Here is an 18,909-nt window from a genome sequence, read left to right as displayed (position 1 = left end):
GCACACACTAGCACCAGCAGTGCTAGTCCGAATGGCTCGAGATTCGCCGACGCTGCTGGTCCACCGGCGTTGGTGAAACAGTGGGTAAGATGCTTAAAGTGTCGATCTAAGATCTCAAAGGCCTGTTGGTCGTCTTCACAGGGCAGTCCTTGCACCAACAGAGTGTGTAAATGAATATCGTTACGCGTCACAGTGGCCCCGTAAAGTACGGAATGGTTGACAAAGCGCAATTCCGAATTATCTCGAGTTTGCATAACTACTTGCTAGAACCTACTGGGAAGAGATACCGGATAAGGGTCCCAAGCCCGACCGATATGAATCGCTCGCAAACTATTGCCTTCTTGTATTGGATCCTCTCGCCGAGACTCTTGCTCTTGGCCGCGATGTATATGCAATTGGCTCTTGCGTGGTCTCTTGGGTGTTGCCGAACCGGGACTCTTTGTAGTTCAGACGTCGCTTGGACATGTTGGCTTAATACTGCAACTAGATTCCTAATAATGTATATATATATATATATATATATACGTATCTACTATGTATATATGTTATATATATATACTTGTATATATATGCAAGGAAGGGGGTACACGAAATGCCTGCTTGGTAATTACTGGGGCGTGACCTCTTTTTATATTGGGTGTGTAGACGTCATGTAAGCTTCCGTACCCATCACATCGACAACAGCATAAATCTGGGAAGCTACCTACCTGCCTTATGAGAAGAGGAGACTGCTTCAGGCGCTTGGCGCGTTTGGTGATGCCGATTAAGCACCTCCTCCAGCGTCTTGGGGTGGTATTGGACTCTATGGCGGATCTCATTGACGGCAAATACTTCCTGGCCCCCTGCAACCGCCTTACCACCCCCCTTCCTGATAAATATCGCAAAGCTGGTGCCGGAAGACAAGGCCGGAGGCCCTAGACGTTGATACGGCGGCGCCGGAAGGTGTGGAGAGGCGGGTTAGGATTGTGTCCACCGCGAGACTTAACCAGTCCCGGCTCAAGTCGACGGCTATTCTGGAGGAGGGGTGTCCGTGACAGAGGCGAGCATCACGCTGCTGATAGGGCCTGGTAGTAGCAATACGAAATACGTGCTACTAACACTGCGAACTAACAGCACCTAGTAGAGCCTCCCTAGGGCTGTCTAACCCACCAGCCTCGGAGCAGATGCGCTCTCGGGATAGCTGCAGAAGAGACGCCGGATGGGGCCCGCAGAGGGTGGCCTCGCTTTAGACCTAGGAACATGTCCAAACACTCACATGCCGTATTTCCCCGTCTTGCTAGGCCACTTGTGCTGCTTGAGCTTCAGGCAGCAACCATGGACTCGGTGTATATCTCACCGTTGGCCCAGCGTCATCGGCGGTCGCGTGGTTGGAGCTGTCAGTCTCTGCCCACCATCCGGCCGGTAATACGGAGCTGGGCCGGCACGTATAAAAAAATCGCCTCGCTGCCAGTTTATCACCCGCGCTGTCCCAATAGAGAAAAGATGATATGATTTCAAACCTCGATCAAGCTCCAACCAACAACCTTCCACCCCCCTTTTTTTTTTCCTTCCCCAGAGTGCATCTGCTTGGCCCGTTGCAAAGCGCACTCCTTGTCGGACCAGTTGCAGTTGCTACGCTGATCGACTCTTGTCTGCTACGCTGGCTCGACAAAGTACCAACGACTCTCGACCCAATTATAGACTCCCTGCAGCGAGCAAGCGAGCTACCTCGAGCTACCTGCGTGCAAAGTGCCCTGATTTCCTGCTGCCCGGGCCCGCAGTAAACGACCGGCATCAGCACACTTTCCACGCAGCCTGACCGTTCTGGAAGCCAGCGGGACCGTCCATTGGACTTTTTCTGCAAGGGTGTGTTTATGTTACCTGTACTTTGCGTCGCTGCGTAGCCCCGGCGGCTCCCCGAGCCTTGTGCAGCAGTAGTAGTACATGGCAGCAGCTTACAGCACGTCGAGACGCTGGAGAGCTTAGGTACCGATTTTCCGGGTTGACGAGCTCGCGACCAACAAAAGCATTGTCCAGTAATAGCAACATCGGTGATTGCAGTGGCTTTTGGCTTTTGGCTGCTGACCGGCACTGGCCACGTATCTATATCTATCGGAAGCTCTTTTGTCCTTTCCTTCGGTTTCTCTGAATCTCAGCCTCCATAAATTACCCCCAAGTCCTGCCAGCTCTCAGCTCTGCGCCATGGTCTTAGGGTTTGCTAGCGGCAAGGCTACGGCTCTGGACCGCTGTCTCGCAACAGCGTCGTCATCGCCAGCTTCGACTCCCACCCCAGGTCCGGATCCCGCTTCAGCGTCAGCTTCAGCAGCCGGTGCGCCCATCATATACGGCCGGGTCGATGCTGCAAACGAAGACAATCTCGAGCTCATCAACGGCGTCGACGAGCATGGCGCTTCGGAACGCCGTGCAAAAGTACTGAGGCCATCTCCTTCGGCCCAGCCCGGCGCCCAACCCCAAGCGCATCGTGACGCCGCCATTATGCAAGGTACTGCAACCTCATCCCACCACACCAGCACGGCAGATGGCAGGCTTAGCTCTGTGCCGCCTGCCATGCCTATAGCCTACATATACATATACATACTTGGGCAAACCCCTCGCTCTTTGGATTTTTTCTCCTCTCCTTTTCTTGCCATGCATCCATCCCCAAAGCCAAGTTCAAGCTCAAGCTACTGACGCAGCGGCCACGCACCGCCATAGACCCAGCGCTGGGCGCTCAGATCCGATCGCGCCCCCAGGCCGGAATCCCAAGCAAGAACAACGCCGCTCCACTGCTCACCATCCCCCCGGAGCTCATCGATACCATCCTGTCGCATCTTCCGGCATACGACCTCGCCGCCGTCTCAGCCACATGCCGCACCCTGCGCGAACATGCGCTGTCTGACCTGCTGTGGCAGCCCCTTGTCCAGCACAACGTCCCTGGCGTCCAGGTAGCAACCTCAGGGCCATGCGCAAGCTACCGGGAGCTGTATGCAACCCACGACAGGCTGTGGTTCTTGCCCAAGTTCAAGATCTGGTTCTGCGACCGAGATCTGACGGGAAAGCTTGTTCTGGTGCGTTACGACACTAGACGCGGCTGCATTGAGGGCTACCAATTAGTGGCCGTCAGCCACCAATCGACCTTTGAGCACTGGTCGGCAGATCACGACGTGATTATTCATGGCTTTGAGCCTGTGGTGAAGCTCCATCTCGATAAACCGGTGCTGCAGTTCCGCGTCCAGGATAGGAAGGAGGATGGAGGCTTCTCCAAAAGACCCGGCGCTAACCGCTTTGCCGACGAGATGCCCATGGCCTTGGACGAACGACTGGGTGGCATGTTCAGCAATTTTCTGCTCACAAGGCCAATGGACTCTGGAGAAGCGGTCCGCCGGCTGGCACGGGGATATCCTTATGGAAACATGTGGCCGTCGCCCGTCATCCCGGCAAACCACTACGTGTCGGGTGCTCAGTCAGGCCGAGGGGTCGCCGCTCTGTCGCCCCAGGACCGACCGCGAAGCAGAGCACAAGTTTCTGACCAGACTTTCCAGATTCGGCAATGGATGGAGTTGACGGGCACTCCTAGCCCTTTCAGGTTTATGGGGCAGAGGGGCCTCGCGGGAGCTCTCCAGGCCTTGGTTGACGAGATTATGGAGGAAGAGGCAATGGGTGCTGGGGCCGGTGCCCTTGGTGTGCACATCGGTGAAGAGCTCGTTACGTACTCGACTCTCGACCCGTCGCTATACACACCGACGCCAGAAAGGCCATGGAGAGGAATCTGGGTTGGTGATTACAGCGCGCATGGCTGCGAATTTCTGTTGATACACCAGCCCGATGACCCACCCGCCACAGATGCCGAATTGGGCATTTTCCGTGACGAGCATGACAGTGACGAGGCGTGGGAGAAAAAGAGGTTAGAAGCGAGAATGTACAGAGGTCGCTTAGAGGGCATTAAGTTGACAGGGGATCCAAATATTCCGAGAGGGGAATACTCGTTTGTGGCCAATGACCTGGGCCCAGACGGCTTCGTCGAAACTGCTACAGATGCTCAATTCTCCGGGGCCAGGATAGTGAAAAGCGAAGGTCACATTGCCGCTACTGGCTTCCTCAGAGGTACGCAAGAAATATGTGCTCGCTAAAATTTTGGGTTGAAAATGAGCTAACAGGCAGGGCTGTGCCAGACAAATTCATCGAAACCCAGCTGATCCTCATCAGCCCGAACAAACTTGCCATGCACTGGGTTGGATTTGGCCACATCAGCTTTTTAGAGAGAGTCAACATCGACCACTTCCTCGTTCCCTAAACGAACAAGGCCTGAGAAGGAAGGCGAAAGAGGCTGGGTAGCGTTTACAATAGTACCTACCTGCCTACCTTGTATTATCGATCTGGGTTACAATCTTTGGGCGACGCATTAAGGAACTTTTACAACGATACCCGCTATGATGAAACATGGCCATTGTTAGGGGATTTTCTGAACTGGGTGGATTTAGGCTTGAACAGGAAGCCAAGGAAAGGCTGTGTAATTGATACCAAGCACTCTGGTTATGAGAAAGCTAGCAAGTACATAGGATATAACCAATACAAAACCTGTACATAGAGTATATTACTAACAAACTTGATATACTAGGCGCTTGCTTGTACCGTGCACGTATGTTGTGTTCATCAATTAAAAAGGCTCAATACACATTTCCCGGAATATATCCGGATAAAAAAACCTAATTAACACTCGTATATCCATCCAGGTCCAAATGTTCAAATATATAGTTGTGTGTGCCGAAAGCACAGCGGCGCATTATTAACCAAAATCACCTTGTGAAAGCCACATCACTACCAGTAAAGAAGTGATGCTTTAGTTTAATTGGTGCCAATGGCATCCTGGCAGAGGAGAGCTAAGCCGGCCTTGAGGTTTTTGCGTCGTTAGTGCTAGGTAGTCCCGTTGATAGGAAAGCGTTGGACAACTTACAACAGGGACGGAACAGCACTGAGCCTTGCTGCCATCCGCGGCGCAGATTCTCTCAAAATCAGCGCCATTCATAGGCACGGACGATGCTGTTTTTTTTTTTTTCGTCAGTTGTGAACGTCTTTTAACATGTATAGGTTGTATTATTATTAAACTCACGGGTCTTGCAGTCGAGGTCAGCAACGCCGAGGACACCGGCAGAGCAGCATTGGGGGTTGGTATAGAGGAGGCCGCTGGGGCACAAGTGCCTGTTGTTACCGCCGGGATATGCGCCGTTGGTAGGAGGGAGTCCTCCGCTGTTGATAGGAGGGATTCCACCGCCAAAAGGAGGGTTGTGGTCTGGGGCGATGCCTCCATAGGGTGGAGGGGCCACGACAGGAGGATAAGGCAACACTTCCTTAGTAGGGGCGGCGCTGGCAGCGGCGGCGAGGACGATGGCAACGGTGAGGAACTTCATTTTGAGGGATGGTTCAAGGTAGATGCTGAATTTGCTTGATATTACAGATGATGTAGAAGATGGGTGTATTAGACGATTAAAGGCTGAGATGTGGTTGTGTGTGGTGAGGAAAAGACAACTGATTGGGAGGGCATGAACGTAGATATTTATCTTCAACTCGCCATCATATCGTGATGTTTACTTTTGACTTGTATACTCGGTCTTCTCGTAGCACTTTGCTCTTGATGGCGGTGTATTACTAGCAGCTCACGCTGTCTGTGCTCACCAAGGGAGAAATTGCCAATCTACTCTACTCCTAAAATTGCTGGGTGCTTAGGCGTAAGTTCGTGATATTACGTTGGTGTAATTTGATGCTGCCACGACATTATGATTGCTCACAAGTTTCTCTGCCTCTAAATCCAACCCATATGCAGGGAGGATGCTTTTAGCAAGACACCTGAATCGAAAAAAAAGGGAGCATGCTCTCCCTTTTACGAGTAAGACAGAGACGATCGTTACAATAACAGCTGTTTACAAACCTGTCTCTATGGCAAAGATGAGACAATGAGTAAAAATAACAGGATTTGGTGTCTGACTTGACAACACAACAGGCGAGACTTGCCCGCAACCAAGGGAGAGCCATAAACAAGAGTAAATAATAAATCACATGTGAATAGAGTGTCGTCACTTCTACTGTGCCGCATCTCGGCTGGACGGCACAGCATCATCATCCTCAACGATACATGAATTTACCGCCTTCTTCTTGCCTCAGTCATGAAGAGTATCACGGCTTACTTGGCTCACCGAAACCTCAAACCTCCCCACAGCCGTGTCCAACTACCCGGATCAACAACTCGCTGTCTGAGACATGAAATCAGTCGTGAGACTGCACGGACAGCGGTCTCGCCGTCATAAGCCTCAACTGACTATTCCCTTTCTTTCATTTTTTTGGGACTAGTGGAACGATGCAGCATCGGACTTGGCAAATAAAAAAAATACAAATAGAAATCCGCCATGTATTGATGCCCCGGTGTGCTGCCGTGGGGGCTCCATTTTGCGTGCATATGCCGTATAACCACAGACCTGCACCTACGGCATCATTGCTCCGCGAATAGAGGGGGAACTTTTTTTTTTTTTTTTTTTACAAGGGGCTTCAGAAGATTCAATTGCTATTTTCGTACGCGCAACTACAGTAATTGCTCGGGCGTGTTTGTCATCATCCGCGAGCCGACCAGGACAGAAGTTTCAATTCGGGTTGTGTTCCGAGAACTGCTCCACTGAGCCTCATGAGATCTCGTCATTAATACTACTCCAGACGGGGGGTCTAGGCTCGGATGTCGCTACCAAGCACGGGATCCGCTATGGAAGGGAGATATTATTAACCTTCTTTTCTTGCCAAGCCAACCGGCGCGATTAGCATCGGGTTATGGCTGGAGACGATTCTCCCTCGGACGCAGGGATTGCCGCCATGGCTCAGTCTTACAAGCAGTATGTACGAGTCGTATGAGCAACGTAGTATACAAAAACGCACGGATAGCGGGGCGCATGAGAGTGGCCATCGGGGCAGGCTTATACTTGGAGCATGTTCAAAAGTTCATGACAACATGAAGCCATTTGAGACGCTCAGGATCATCTTCCGATGCTAACCTTTGCTTCTCGCTCATACGAATTGCCTGATGCCTGACCGGTGGTGGAGATGTGTGGCCACAAAAGCTCGAGCTTTCCAAACGGTCAAGGGGACATTGTCGTGGCCGAATAGCCGGCATAGCTTGGCGGATGGGGGCGAAAAGCTACAGGCAACAGCCTTTCAGCCTTGCTCTATTACTGGTTACTGCAAGGGTTCAGAAACAGGAAAGATGTTGGTAAGGGTCAACGTACAGTATAAGCCAAGACACTGACTTACTACTGGTAACAGAACTACTGTAGGCTCCCTCTTGACTGCAGGGAGAACGAAAGAAGCAAAGATGGACCAAAAGAAAAACAAAAGAAAAAAAGAAAAAAGCCAGCTAATCCTAGTCGCTGTCGGAAACCCCTGGGCATCGCACGCGGAGACTGGTTTGATAGATGGCCCTGGCTCAAACGAATAGGATGGTTCGGAAGTCGCTTACAGGCCCGTCTGTATAGCGCTGAAATCACAAGAAAGCAGCCCAGAGCCATCTGGTACCTGTATGTACCTTCAATTAACAAGAGTAGGATCAGCCTTTAGAGTTGATGCGAGCTGAAGTCCGCCGCAAGAATATGCAACCATCACTAATCACATCGAGATCCAGAGCAAGGAGGGCCAGAGAGTGACGATGAGGTTCAGCGCGCACACTCACGCCCTCACATCCAACAATCACAAGCACCGCTCCCCGATCTCCAGATGTCAAAAAGCCAAGCTGTCTAGTCCCACATGGCCTGCATTAGGCTTAAATCGCCCCGAAGGCGGGCTCCAACCGGACGTGAGCCGAGACGGTTCAGCTGCTCTTCTGAAGCTAGCTTGATTGGCCGGCCAGCCTTCTGTTAATGGCAGGCAACAAGCATCGACGTTTATGCATGCCTGTTGGACTCTCTCGCTTCTTTGGCCCCCGAAGCAACGTCGGCGCAACTTTGTCGCCGAAGCCATCGGACTCTGGTTGAGATCGTGAGGCATTACTGGTCAATGGCGCTTGGCGCTTAAATGAGGATGGACAGCACATGCTAGATATTCCTCTGCGACTACAAAGGGTCTGTGTACTACGAGGACAAAGTAGAAGTATCTCCGCCCCTGCATTATGCAAGGGATCTGGTGGCAAAGTACAGAGTACAAAAGCTGTGGTGGAACAGGGAGAACATGGGGGGGTTGTGTGTTGTATCCAACTTCGGCATCTTCCTTCCTGCACAACTAGACTCAATATGCCGGTTTGCCGAATATAGACGTCAAGTTGCTAAGCTAGAGAGGCTTATGAAGTCATCACATGAACTGTTAGCGAATTAGACCATGAATGTAGTCATTAAGCGATGGTGTATGATGATTAGTGCTATTATGGTATAGAAGCTTGCTTTGGTGTTGGTAAATGAGGCATGAGGCATAACAGGCTTCATCTAAATGTAGTGCCACCAGTATGATTACAAAGAGAGACGTGAAATGGCAAAAAATCTTGCCCCTTTTTTTTTTCACTCAGTGAATATTTGGCTATTTGACTCTATACCCAGATAGTTGAACCCTATCGCAGCTGTCAGTAGTGTTGGATACGATACAGCCATGTGCTCAGAGCATCATTCTGTTGTTATGCCACCATGTCTTTCATAAAATTATATAAATCATATGTGAGACAGAAATCGTCATTGACCCACACATGTTAGTATCCAATTGCCAGCCTACTGGCGCCCACGCTGCCGAGGAGATGTAAGATCTATCTTCGTGACTACCACGCGTCCGGTCTTATGTCTCTGTTATATGTGAAATCTGCTACACTCATGTCTCGTTTGAACTGTATATTATCACATTAAGACTGTGACTTACCTGCGTCCCCAAGGGACTTGGGGCTGGATGCTAGCATTCCTTGACCAACAAAACACGACAGCAATCATACTGGAGCCAGTTGCCAAAGTAGAATTATGTCATGGCCTTCAATCTCTGCACTATTATTTGACTCTCTTGACTGGCCAAAATTCGTCATGCGACACGGAGGTCATAGGAATCCGCAGATAAGATATGTTGCTTCATGTAGCGGACATCTCATCTTGGAGATATCTTTCAATTTCAGTCAATTTGACTAAATTTGCACAAGCATTGTGAACCCAGTAAAAAAAGGTAATACTAGTTTTGGATATGAGACTAGTAATAGATATAATTCTCAAATTTATTCCCTTCTCCTGTAAAAAAAAAAAAAGATCTTCCGCAAAATCAGTGATTATATGCTAGCACCCTCACACAAAATTATTATAGGATAGGCCTTCGAATAGCAGACGAGATGACTATTTCTCGACACTGATATGGCTCCGTAGAGCGGTGTAAGTAGGAATAGTATCACGAGACACTATGGATGAAGGAAAATAGTATATAATATCAGTAAGAGAGCAAAGTACAACAAGGGGGCAGGAAATTGTTGAAGTCCATAGTGGCTAATTAGCATAGATACAGAAAGGTTCAATCTCTTCAAAAGCTTTTATTAGACTATCCTACCACGTATATTATTGGAATACAAAATTTTAAGATGTTCGTCAGAGTACGTGTAGTTACGGTACCTTCTTCCCAAAACCTCCTTTCCTTTCCAATGCTAAGGGTTCCTCTATATCGTGGCTCATCCCAGTTCAACGTGCGCATCAACTTCTCCTTTCTTTAAATGTAATTCAGAGTCTAACGACAGTTACAGGAGTAGTTATGAATCGACTATATGCCATCACAACGTATAGCTGTTTGTGATTAAAGAAAAAAGAAGTTTATACGCATTATTCGATGTTTTATAATATAACTAGCTTTTCATTATATAAGCTCTATTATATCTTGAGTCATTTCATTTGAGTTCTTCATATCAGAGTCTAGTGTTATAGTTGATCCTATGGTTCTCATGAGCATTCTATTGTCTCTTTGTATATGCATCTCTTACTCATGGGGTCAATATCATTGCGAGGCTAGGAATCATCTTATTGAGTCTACATATTGTGATGTGATACGGCCACACACGCAAAATAGCCATCTGTATGGCTTATTTAATCATGTCATGGGTAACCTTTACTGCAAACAAATAAACGAAGTGCTCCATTTGTAGTTATTGTGTCACAAAAATGAATGGAAGGCATCGTTTTCAACATCAATCTGCCGGGTACGCAGCATGTAGGCGATACGAGCTCTGATACTTGATGGGTACATATACGTGGATCACCTGCAGACGGTAGCGTAACGAGTCGAGTTTTCAGCGCAGTGCTTTAGCGCTTGATTTGCCCCCAAGCCAGAGCTCCAGCCGCTTGCAGCCGCTTGAGACACGAACCGCCCTTTGTCGCACGGACAGCGCGGGGCCCCAGTGTACCAATGCGGTACTGACGCAGCTCTACACCAGTAATGAGTACCTGCTAGTACTCCAAGCCCCGGTCCCGTGTTCAGCTTCTTCCGGCATCCGGAGCTTGATGATGCTGCCGAGTTTCTTCCTCTTCCATCATCTTCCACCATCACCAAAACCCAACTCAATGGGCCGTGACTTTGTCCACGATCCATCTGGGATGGCTTACACAGCTCCAGCATAGTATTTCCTATATCAGATTTTCTTTCTCTTCATCGTTTCCATCTGCTATTCTTGCAATTGGACTCGTAGCGACGCTGTACTTCCCCAAAGTGGAGCGGTGAAACAAGTCGTCATCGATCATGTCTGAACCGGATCTCGTCAGTGGCTCGGTCGACAGCCCGAATAGCTCTGATGCCATGCAGCGACAGGCTGCAATTCTTCATCGACACCTCCCAGAAGGCTACTCGGCTGATGCAGAGGTTAGCTTGGCCAACGAACCCATCGAAGTCGCCGTAGAGCCCATTGCCGCTCCTGCGTCCGCCAGCCAAGAGCTTCTTTTCGACCCCCCAGATGCGTCTGCAACGGATCTTGCCACTTCCAGCAATGAGCAGAATGGACAAAAGGGGAGCAGCGATGCAACGCCGACTCTGGAGACGCTGGAGTCGTCGCTGAAGCTCCAGGGTGGCGATATCCATCGTGACATGTTTAAGATCAAGGCTCGAGCGAGCTCCATCCGCCGGTCCAACACATTCTCTCACCATCCTTCGCCCCATCTTGCTGGCGAGCTGACGGCCTCCGAACAGCTTGAGCCAGGCGGATTCAGGCGGCAGCATTTGCGTCGACGAGCTCGGCAAAGGCGGGAGAGCGGCCACGTTGTGGCTAACACATTTGTGGATTTCCTTGATTTGTATGGTAGCTTTGCGGGTGAAGCGCTCGAAGATACCGACGAAGACGAAGACGAATCCGCAATCACCGATGAGTCTGAGGAAGTTGCCGACGAACGACGCCCGCTGCTCAGGCGGCCTAAAGCCGATCGTCGGAGAAGCTCTCGCCGCCTCAGTCGTGAGGGCGACGCCAGTACTGTCAAGACCTTCTTCACGCTCATCAAAGCCTTTATCGGCACAGGCATCCTGTTTTTGCCAAAAGCCTTTCGCAACGGAGGCATCCTCTTCTCATCGCTTGCTCTTGTTTCTGTATCGCTGATCAATTGTTTCTGTTTCCGTCTGCTGCTTGACTGTCGTCACAAGTACGGCGGTGGTTACGGAGAGCTTGGCGAATCCATTGTTGGCTCTCGGTTTCGAAGTCTCATCCTTGCCTCAATTGCCATTTCTCAACTTGGTTTCGTCTGCTCAGGCCTCATTTTCACAGCCGAAAATCTCTTCTCTTTCCTTAATGCCGTGACCAAAGACGCTGGCCACATTGGAGTGGCAACTGTTATTGCGCTGCAGTTTCTCCCTCTCATTCCGCTGGCTTTGATTCGGAACATCTCCAAACTAGGGCCAGTCGCACTGGTGGCTGATGCTTTTATCCTCATCGGGCTTATATACATATGGTATTACGATATTGGCAGCCTGGCCAGGCACGGCATGGACCCGAGTGTTAGGCTCTTCAACCCTTCGGATTTTCCGCTCACTCTCGGCTCGGCCATTTTTACCTTTGAAGGAATCGGCTTAATACTCCCGATCCAGTCAAGCATGAAGAAACCGCATCACTTTAAGGGACTCCTGTACTTTGTCATGTTCCTCATCACCGCAATCTTCACATCGGTTGGAGCCCTCTGTTACGCTACATTTGGCGAGAACACGAAGATTCAGATCATCTCTAATTTTCCCCAAGACTCTCCTGTCGTCAATGCAGTTCAATTGCTCTACTCGCTCGCGGTGCTAGCAGGTGAGCCTGTACAGCTGTTTCCTGCCGTGCGTATCTTGGAGACATCGATATTCGGCGAGCGAGCTACAGGGAAACGGAGCCTTGCAATCAAGTGGAAGAAAAATGGGCTTCGGACTTTGACTATTGCTGTGTGTATCGGCATCGCTGTGGTTGGAGCAAGTGATTTGGATAAATTTGTTGCCTTGATTGGGGGATTTGCGTGCGTTCCACTGGTTTACATCTACCCAGCTTATCTGCATTACAAGGGTGTTGCTGAGACTACATGGGAGAAAGGCCTGAATATTTTGACAATGACGGTCGGATTGATCGCCATGGTATACACCAGCTCTGTAACAATAGTGCAGTGGATTCAGGGTTGAGGATGATACTAAAGGCTAGTCCATAAAGGCTGTGAACCGGCAACGGTGAGGACATGGTTGAATTTTGATCTATGGCTCATTTTTAAGGTGAGAGCGGCGTTGACGCTCGTTGTATGTATCTCGTTGTAGCAGCATAGGAAGCGTCGAATAAAACTAAGAGAGCGTGATGTGGTGGATTTAACGAAATGTTTCGAGCAGTTACAAATTCTACTGACTGAACGATTTAGCGACGCAAAGCAATACACGGACAAATACTGGAAAGATGTAGCATGATTGCGTATCTCCTGAGCCCACGACAATCATGAGATTCATAATAAGCTCTTAATAGAATCCTTCCTATTTCATTTGGCACTTGAGTGCCTCGTGAATATGTCTGAGACCCTTGCTCATGCTAAGCACAAGCAAACGATATGTGCTGAAAGCATTTTCGACTTGACACCTCTCTCAACCCACTACTCTCCATCTAGCAATGGAGTAGCTCAAATCGCAAAGTAGAAGAAACACTATGGAAGAGCTATAAATTCTGCAATCTATGACGCCACAGAGGAACACAAGACAATGGCGATGATGTGAACGACGAAATGCATCTCGCTCTGCGGTCAAATCAGATAGCAGGGATCGGCATCATCTCGATGTGGGGAGATTTCGTGGAGGGTAGTGTGAGATAAAGATGAAGTAAACATGAAAACAAGCTCTGAAGATCATTGCTTCTTTGCGTTTTTTTGGCTTCTTTTCAGCAGCATGCTGGATATGCCAAGCAACGCCGTTATTTTTCTCTTTTTGTTATGTACTTCTTGACAGCTTGCCCTGCCACTAGACCAAAGCGGTCATTTGTGGGCTTCTCAAACGTATGGAGGAAAGATTCCAGAAAAAAAAAGCAGCAGAAGTAGTAAAAGTACCAGGTAATAAATTAGTAGAGGCAGCAGAGGCAGTAAAAGACTATAATAATTATGCTTATAATTTTTAACTTGAGCTATAGCTGGGATGCTGGATAATAAAAACTAAGGTGTTAGATAATAATTCCCCCCAAAAAACTGGCTTATGCTTTGTATTTCGAGCGTTAAGAGTTTGGCTTTAGGTAAAGCTAACATCCAGCCTCTAAATGCTAGATCAAAGAGAACTGTGTGCATATAATATACCTAATCCTTCCCTCGCTGATGCCAGCGATATAGAGTAAATTTGTTACCGCGCCCCCCTCCCCCCTCCCTCCCCTCTCCATCTTTTCTCCCTTGGAAAATTCAAACACTAGAATTCTCCTCTTCAAGCAAACCCGGATCCTGTAATCTTCTCAGCCACCCACCTACCAAGCTGTTGCCTAATGGCTACCACTACTCAGCAACATCGATCCATCCAGGCCCCAACTTTTGGCCGGTTTCGCACAGACGGCAAAGCACAAACTTGACACCAAAAAAAATATGGACTTCTGTCAAAAAAAAAAAACCAAATACTTTTCGAACTCTAAAAATAAAAAGAAATTGGTAGTCTAGAACACTCTCTGCATGCAGCAGCATGCCATCCCGTGCCCAGGGTATCGCACAAAAGACAGAAAGCATCGTGGACCCTGAAAAGTTGCCTAAATAGGCAATGCCGTAGTGGCTGTGGGTCGTCTTCCCGGCGGGCATCTCCATATGCCTACATTCTATGTACATACTGCAACATCTCAGCCAGCCCGCTAATAAGCAGCGGCTCTCTTGATGGGGTTTTCTTATCCAAATGGCACTGCAAGCTCTTCTTTCTACAGCCCGAAGATCCGGTTCTAGAACCCGGGGGTTCATGCCCAACCCGCTCCGCTTTTTACGGTTCAAGGGTCTTAAGGTTGCAGCTCGTGCTGAGCTTCGTGTTTGCTGCCGATTCCGGAACCATTATCTGTCAGCTATGAGGGATGTGGCAGGATTGATGAGAAGAGCGTGGATGTATCAAGATTTCCCCTTGCAGGAGAATTAGAATTAGGACGCGCAAGCGGTGTTGGGCATGCTTGCAGGCAGAGCCAGTTAATGTGATCATAGGCACACAGGTACTGTAATGCACCGGATCCTATTTTGAGTTTTGCCGCGGAGAGTCTTGTCGCTTGGAGTTAACTCGATGCCAATTCTCCGATCCAAGTCACTGGAATGCTTTAATTGCATCAACGAGCTCTGAAATCGAGATCCGGCATTCGCCTTCTCTTGGCCGTGAAGTCATCCAACCCAGCTAGGGCTCGGCTGCGTTTTGGTGGTAGCGATGCTCTCAACCTTACATCTCATCTATAGGCGATCATTACTAGCAATGGCAGCTCAAGCATACCAAGCTTTGCCCTGTTCCACGGTCATGGGACTGTCCTATCCGACGTGGGGATAGTTTCAACTACCAATTCAATGCCTCGATATCGTAAGTGGTGCACAGGCATCTAGGCTTGCTCTATTTGCAGCAATATTTCAATTGAATCATCAAAAGGCATCCTTGACACTATAAGAGCATCATCTGATTAGTGCCTGTATCAACGGCTTCTTCCCATCACTTGGCTAGATGCCCCCCAACTCTGTCTTGATCCCAATGGAGGTGCTTTGGAGGATCCTGGATTCTCTGTGGGGAATCCCGGGGTGGCGCTTCCGGGGCGTCTTAGCAGAGATTTAGCGGCAGGATGGCTGACGCCGCCTCCACAAATCCCCCTCTAAAAAAGCCAGGGCCGCCACCCATCACAGTCCGGCTAACCATCGTTGGTAATCCGAAGCTCGCCGTGGCTCTCGCAAGCTCGATCTGGCTGGAATAACTGCATACCCAGCTGCTTGCTGCTCCAAAAATCAACAGTCCTCCTCTGGCTCCGGATAACTCTCTCTTGGCCAGCTCGAAATTGCAGGCTCGGCAGTCTGGGAACAAATTGGGGCTTTCATTTGGATTTCTGTTCACGCGACTTCTCGTGTCCCCCTCATTCTCCCCACCCTCTCCTTCGATGCCACCCCTTTTCCGGAACGAGGACTCCTCCCCGAATCAAAGTCCCAGAGCCGTGTCCTCTAGATCTTGCTTTCGCTTAGGAGCTCCAAAATCCTGCCTCGTATGAGTTCTGTATTGGCTCACCAGCCATATGCGATTCCGGTCTCAATCCATTGCTACCACCCCCTCTCTTGAGCCAATTCCTCACTCCCCTTCCTAGCCTATCCTCATCAATTTTCATGCCCTCGTGATAGCCTGCGCCTTGCCACATACAACTTGCCGCCATCGTGATGTTGCTTCTACGTATCGTGAGTTTGGGGTAGCGTTGCCTCCCTCCCCTCACGCCACCAAGCCTTCCCCGCTGCCGGTTCGGCAGGCCTGGATTGTGCCTGTTTCTCGTAGAATTTAAATTCAATTGCCATCCGCATCCTTTTTTTGTTTCTGCCATCATCATTTCATCGCAGCAGTCCTCTCTGGCTCCTCAATTTAAGCCAATTCAGCCAGTAAAAAGCTTTTGTGAGCTTCTCAGGCTTCATTGCCATATTACATCATATTGAGCTTCATTCTCAACTCTTTTTGAAGTACCACCACCACCGCCTGTCCAGCAATGTCTCGTCTCGCTCCCGCTCTCAGGTTGCTAACCCGGCAACCTCTTGCACTTAGGGCCTCTAATCGTAGCAGCGCTTTACTAGCTACTACCACTCGTCGAAACATGCATGTCTCACCAGTCCTCTCATCTCCTCCCCTTGATCCGGTCACTCGGCCTCACTTGCTGGCCGAGTTCACCATGAAGGACAAAGTCGTCGTAATCAGTGGCGGTGGAAGAGGATTGGGTCTGGTACAGGCCGAAGCACTTCTTGAAGCAGGTGCTATTGGTAAGCTGCACGGCACTCCAAGTTGTTCTGCATTCCGCTAATCCAAATGTCATCTCAGTGCACTGCGTTGACAGACTGCCCGATCCCACTTCGGATCCTGATTCGGAATTCTCCCGTGTAGCCAAGCGTGCCAAGGAAGAACTGAGCACCAGTCTGACATACCACGAGCTGGACATTCGCAACGTGCCTGAATTGAACAACATCTTTAGAGGTATCGCAGATGAGAGAGGTCGCTTGGATGGCTGCCTTGCCGCTGCTGGAATCAACTATGAGAGCCCGGCTCTCGATTACACTCCCGAGGAGGCTGATCGTATGATGAGCATCAATGTCTCGGGTGCTTTCATGACTGCTCAAGCCGCTGCTCGCCAGATGGTCCGACTGGGAACGCCTGGCAGCATCTGCATGATTGCCAGCATGAGCGGCACCATTGCCAACCGTGGCATGTTTGCTCCGTAAGTCTCTCGCCACTTATTTTAACATTGGTGCTTCATGATTCTGACCATTGCATGCATGATAAAGAGCATATAACGCCTCCAAGGCCGCTGTTATCCAGCTGGCCCGAAGCTTGGCCGCCGAGTGGGGCCAGTATGGCATCCGCGTTAATACTCTCTCTCCCGGGTACATCTTGACCCAGATGCTGCTGAATCTGTTCGACGACTACCCCGAGCGAAAAGAGCAGTGGCCCAAGGAGAACATGCTTCAGCGATTCAGTGTCCCCAAGGAATATCGCGGTGCTGCCGTATTCCTGCTCAGCGACGCCAGCAGCTTCATGACGGGAAGTGACCTCCGTATTGACGGTGGACATGCTGCCTGGTAATCAGCCAAAGAAACTCCCGTTGTTGTTGGGTTACCATTGGAATAAAATAGAGCAACTAGAGCCAGCCTGGCACTTTGTTACAGCTTTGATCTGGCGCGCATGTTGAAGGACGAAAAGGGGGGAGGGAGATGGAAAGGGACATCGAGTCCCCATAATATCTGTTTTTTTTTTCCTGTAATTGTTTGCATGTTTGGAGTTGGGCATAGGTAGAAAAGAAAACTCAAGTTGCAATCTCGAAATCAGTTCGAAGCACTATTAATTTGCGGGAATGTGAGTCAAAACGCCAGCAGGGCCTAGTTTGTTCAAGAACCCAGGGGTGACTCTCAGTCGCTTCTCGATATCAGCGACGGGAGTACCATGGTTCAAGAGCTGGACAGCATCAAGAATGGTTCTCATATCGGCCAGGCGGCGTCGACCTCCCTCGCGACCCATAATCTCAAGATCTTCATCGGCAATTCGCTCCAAACGGCGCCGTGCTTCGAGCGCAGAGAGTGTAGTGTTTTGCTTGGCCGGTGGGAATAGCGGTCCTGGAGGTACGGCCAGTGACTCTGGTGAGAAATTGGGCGCTGCGGTAGAAGAAGGCGAAAACGTAGGGTTTGGGTTCACGATGCCCATCTGGTGGAGGCGTTTAGAGAAGTCGCCGGGGGCAAAGTCAGGATCCATGGCATCGGCGCGAATTGCTGATAGCTACGTTAGACACATGTATACAACACTGAGAGCCTGTCTGTTTACCATTGTCTTTAGATCCATCTCCACGGGGCGTAGGCTGCTGAGGTCTGGCTCTCTTGGTGGTTGCTTGAGGCACAGCTCCAGGTGATCTGGTGGGATATTTGCGAGCGGCTCCGCGAGCCGCTGCTTTGGATGAAGAGGCTCCCATGTTCGGTTCTGCTTTGCGTCGAAGTGCTGCGTGAAACTTGGGCGTAGGGAATCAGGTGGAGTATGTTAGAGTTGTGTCCGGCAGCAGAAGCAGGATCGACGTCTTCTTTAAGAAAATGTAGAGACTAGAAAAAAAGGCATGAGGCGGCAAGCTAGGAAAATTATGTGCCTAGCCTTGACAGCTAAGGGCGAGGCATTTCTGGCTGCTGAGGTCCCCACCAAGTCACCGCTAAAAGCTCACACTGGCAGCTTCTAGACGCGCTGTGACGTTGTTCCTACAGCGCAGTCCCCACTGCTGATCCACCGCCTACAACCTCGCCAAAAGGCTCAACCATCTGAACGAGTGAGGATGAACGTCCCCATCCTACCTCGTTCTCTTCTCGGTTATTTAATCACAAATACGATGCAGATAATCATCCGATACTACTAGTCATTTGTGATATTTTGCACCAGCTGTACTTGTCGTGGTAAGTATAATTTTCAGTAGCGCAAGGCATATATTCGACCATCTATATACTTCAGTATATGTGTGGAATATGTGAGTTATTATGAAATGTCGAATAATACAATTTCCTTTTGGCTGACCATATTTACATATTTCTAGAAGATCTTCTTTGATACATCATTGCAGCATAATATTCGTTTGGCTGCAATTGGCTTGTCAAACGAGCCTCTTCTAACTGACCGATACGAGGTTACATCTCGACGAATTGCGCGCCTTAAGATGCATAAAAGACGATAGGTCTACTTCCGCATTCTTCATTAAATGGCTTACTTATCCAGATTTGACATAGGCCTACAAGTCTCGCCGTTGCTGGGCATGTATATAGAATCTCTAGAAAATCCCCTCCA

General features: G+C 49.5%; 5 protein-coding genes across 5 annotated transcripts; 3 read left to right on the top strand and 2 right to left on the bottom strand.

Annotated features, from left to right (window-relative positions):
• The first annotated feature begins 1,402 nt into the window (after positions 1–1,402).
• TrAFT101_005400 (uncharacterized protein) lies at positions 1,403–4,600 on the top strand. Its single transcript, XM_024904329.2, has 3 exons — positions 1,403–2,482; positions 2,695–4,083; positions 4,152–4,600. The coding sequence occupies exons 1-3, from the start codon at positions 2,182–2,184 to the stop codon at positions 4,271–4,273; spliced, it is 1,812 nt and encodes a 603-aa protein (XP_024757403.2). The 5' UTR covers positions 1,403–2,181; the 3' UTR covers positions 4,274–4,600.
• A 435-nt stretch (positions 4,601–5,035) lies between these two features.
• TrAFT101_005399 (uncharacterized protein) lies at positions 5,036–5,864 on the bottom strand. The gene is made up of 2 exons (XM_066127465.1): positions 5,766–5,864; positions 5,036–5,691 (listed from the first exon to the last, which is right to left on the bottom strand). The coding sequence occupies exon 2, from the start codon at positions 5,385–5,387 to the stop codon at positions 5,055–5,057; it is 333 nt and encodes a 110-aa protein (XP_065983576.1). The 5' UTR covers positions 5,388–5,691; positions 5,766–5,864; the 3' UTR covers positions 5,036–5,054.
• Positions 5,865–10,494: 4,630 nt separating this feature from the next.
• Positions 10,495–13,232, top strand: TrAFT101_005398 (uncharacterized protein). The gene has a single exon (XM_024908705.2). The coding sequence runs from the start codon at positions 10,690–10,692 to the stop codon at positions 12,577–12,579; it is 1,890 nt and encodes a 629-aa protein (XP_024757405.1). The 5' UTR covers positions 10,495–10,689; the 3' UTR covers positions 12,580–13,232.
• Positions 13,233–15,907: 2,675 nt separating this feature from the next.
• On the top strand, positions 15,908–17,471 carry TrAFT101_005397 (uncharacterized protein). Its single transcript, XM_024900944.2, has 3 exons — positions 15,908–16,364; positions 16,423–16,816; positions 16,884–17,471. Exons 1-3 carry the CDS (start codon positions 16,097–16,099, stop codon positions 17,179–17,181), a joined length of 960 nt encoding a protein of 319 aa, XP_024757406.2. The 5' UTR covers positions 15,908–16,096; the 3' UTR covers positions 17,182–17,471.
• Positions 17,429–18,181, bottom strand: TrAFT101_005396 (uncharacterized protein). Its single transcript, XM_024910160.2, has 2 exons — positions 17,914–18,181; positions 17,429–17,861 (listed from the first exon to the last, which is right to left on the bottom strand). Exons 1-2 carry the CDS (start codon positions 18,056–18,058, stop codon positions 17,437–17,439), a joined length of 570 nt encoding a protein of 189 aa, XP_024757407.1. The 5' UTR covers positions 18,059–18,181; the 3' UTR covers positions 17,429–17,436.
• Positions 18,182–18,909: the final 728 nt, after the last annotated feature.

This window comes from Trichoderma asperellum, chromosome 3 (assembly GCF_020647865.1).
Source record: "Trichoderma asperellum chromosome 3, complete sequence".
Classification (NCBI taxonomy): Eukaryota; Fungi; Ascomycota; class Sordariomycetes; order Hypocreales; family Hypocreaceae; genus Trichoderma; species Trichoderma asperellum.
Note: the sequence above shows the minus strand (reverse complement) of the source record. Positions and strands in the feature narration are given on the sequence as shown.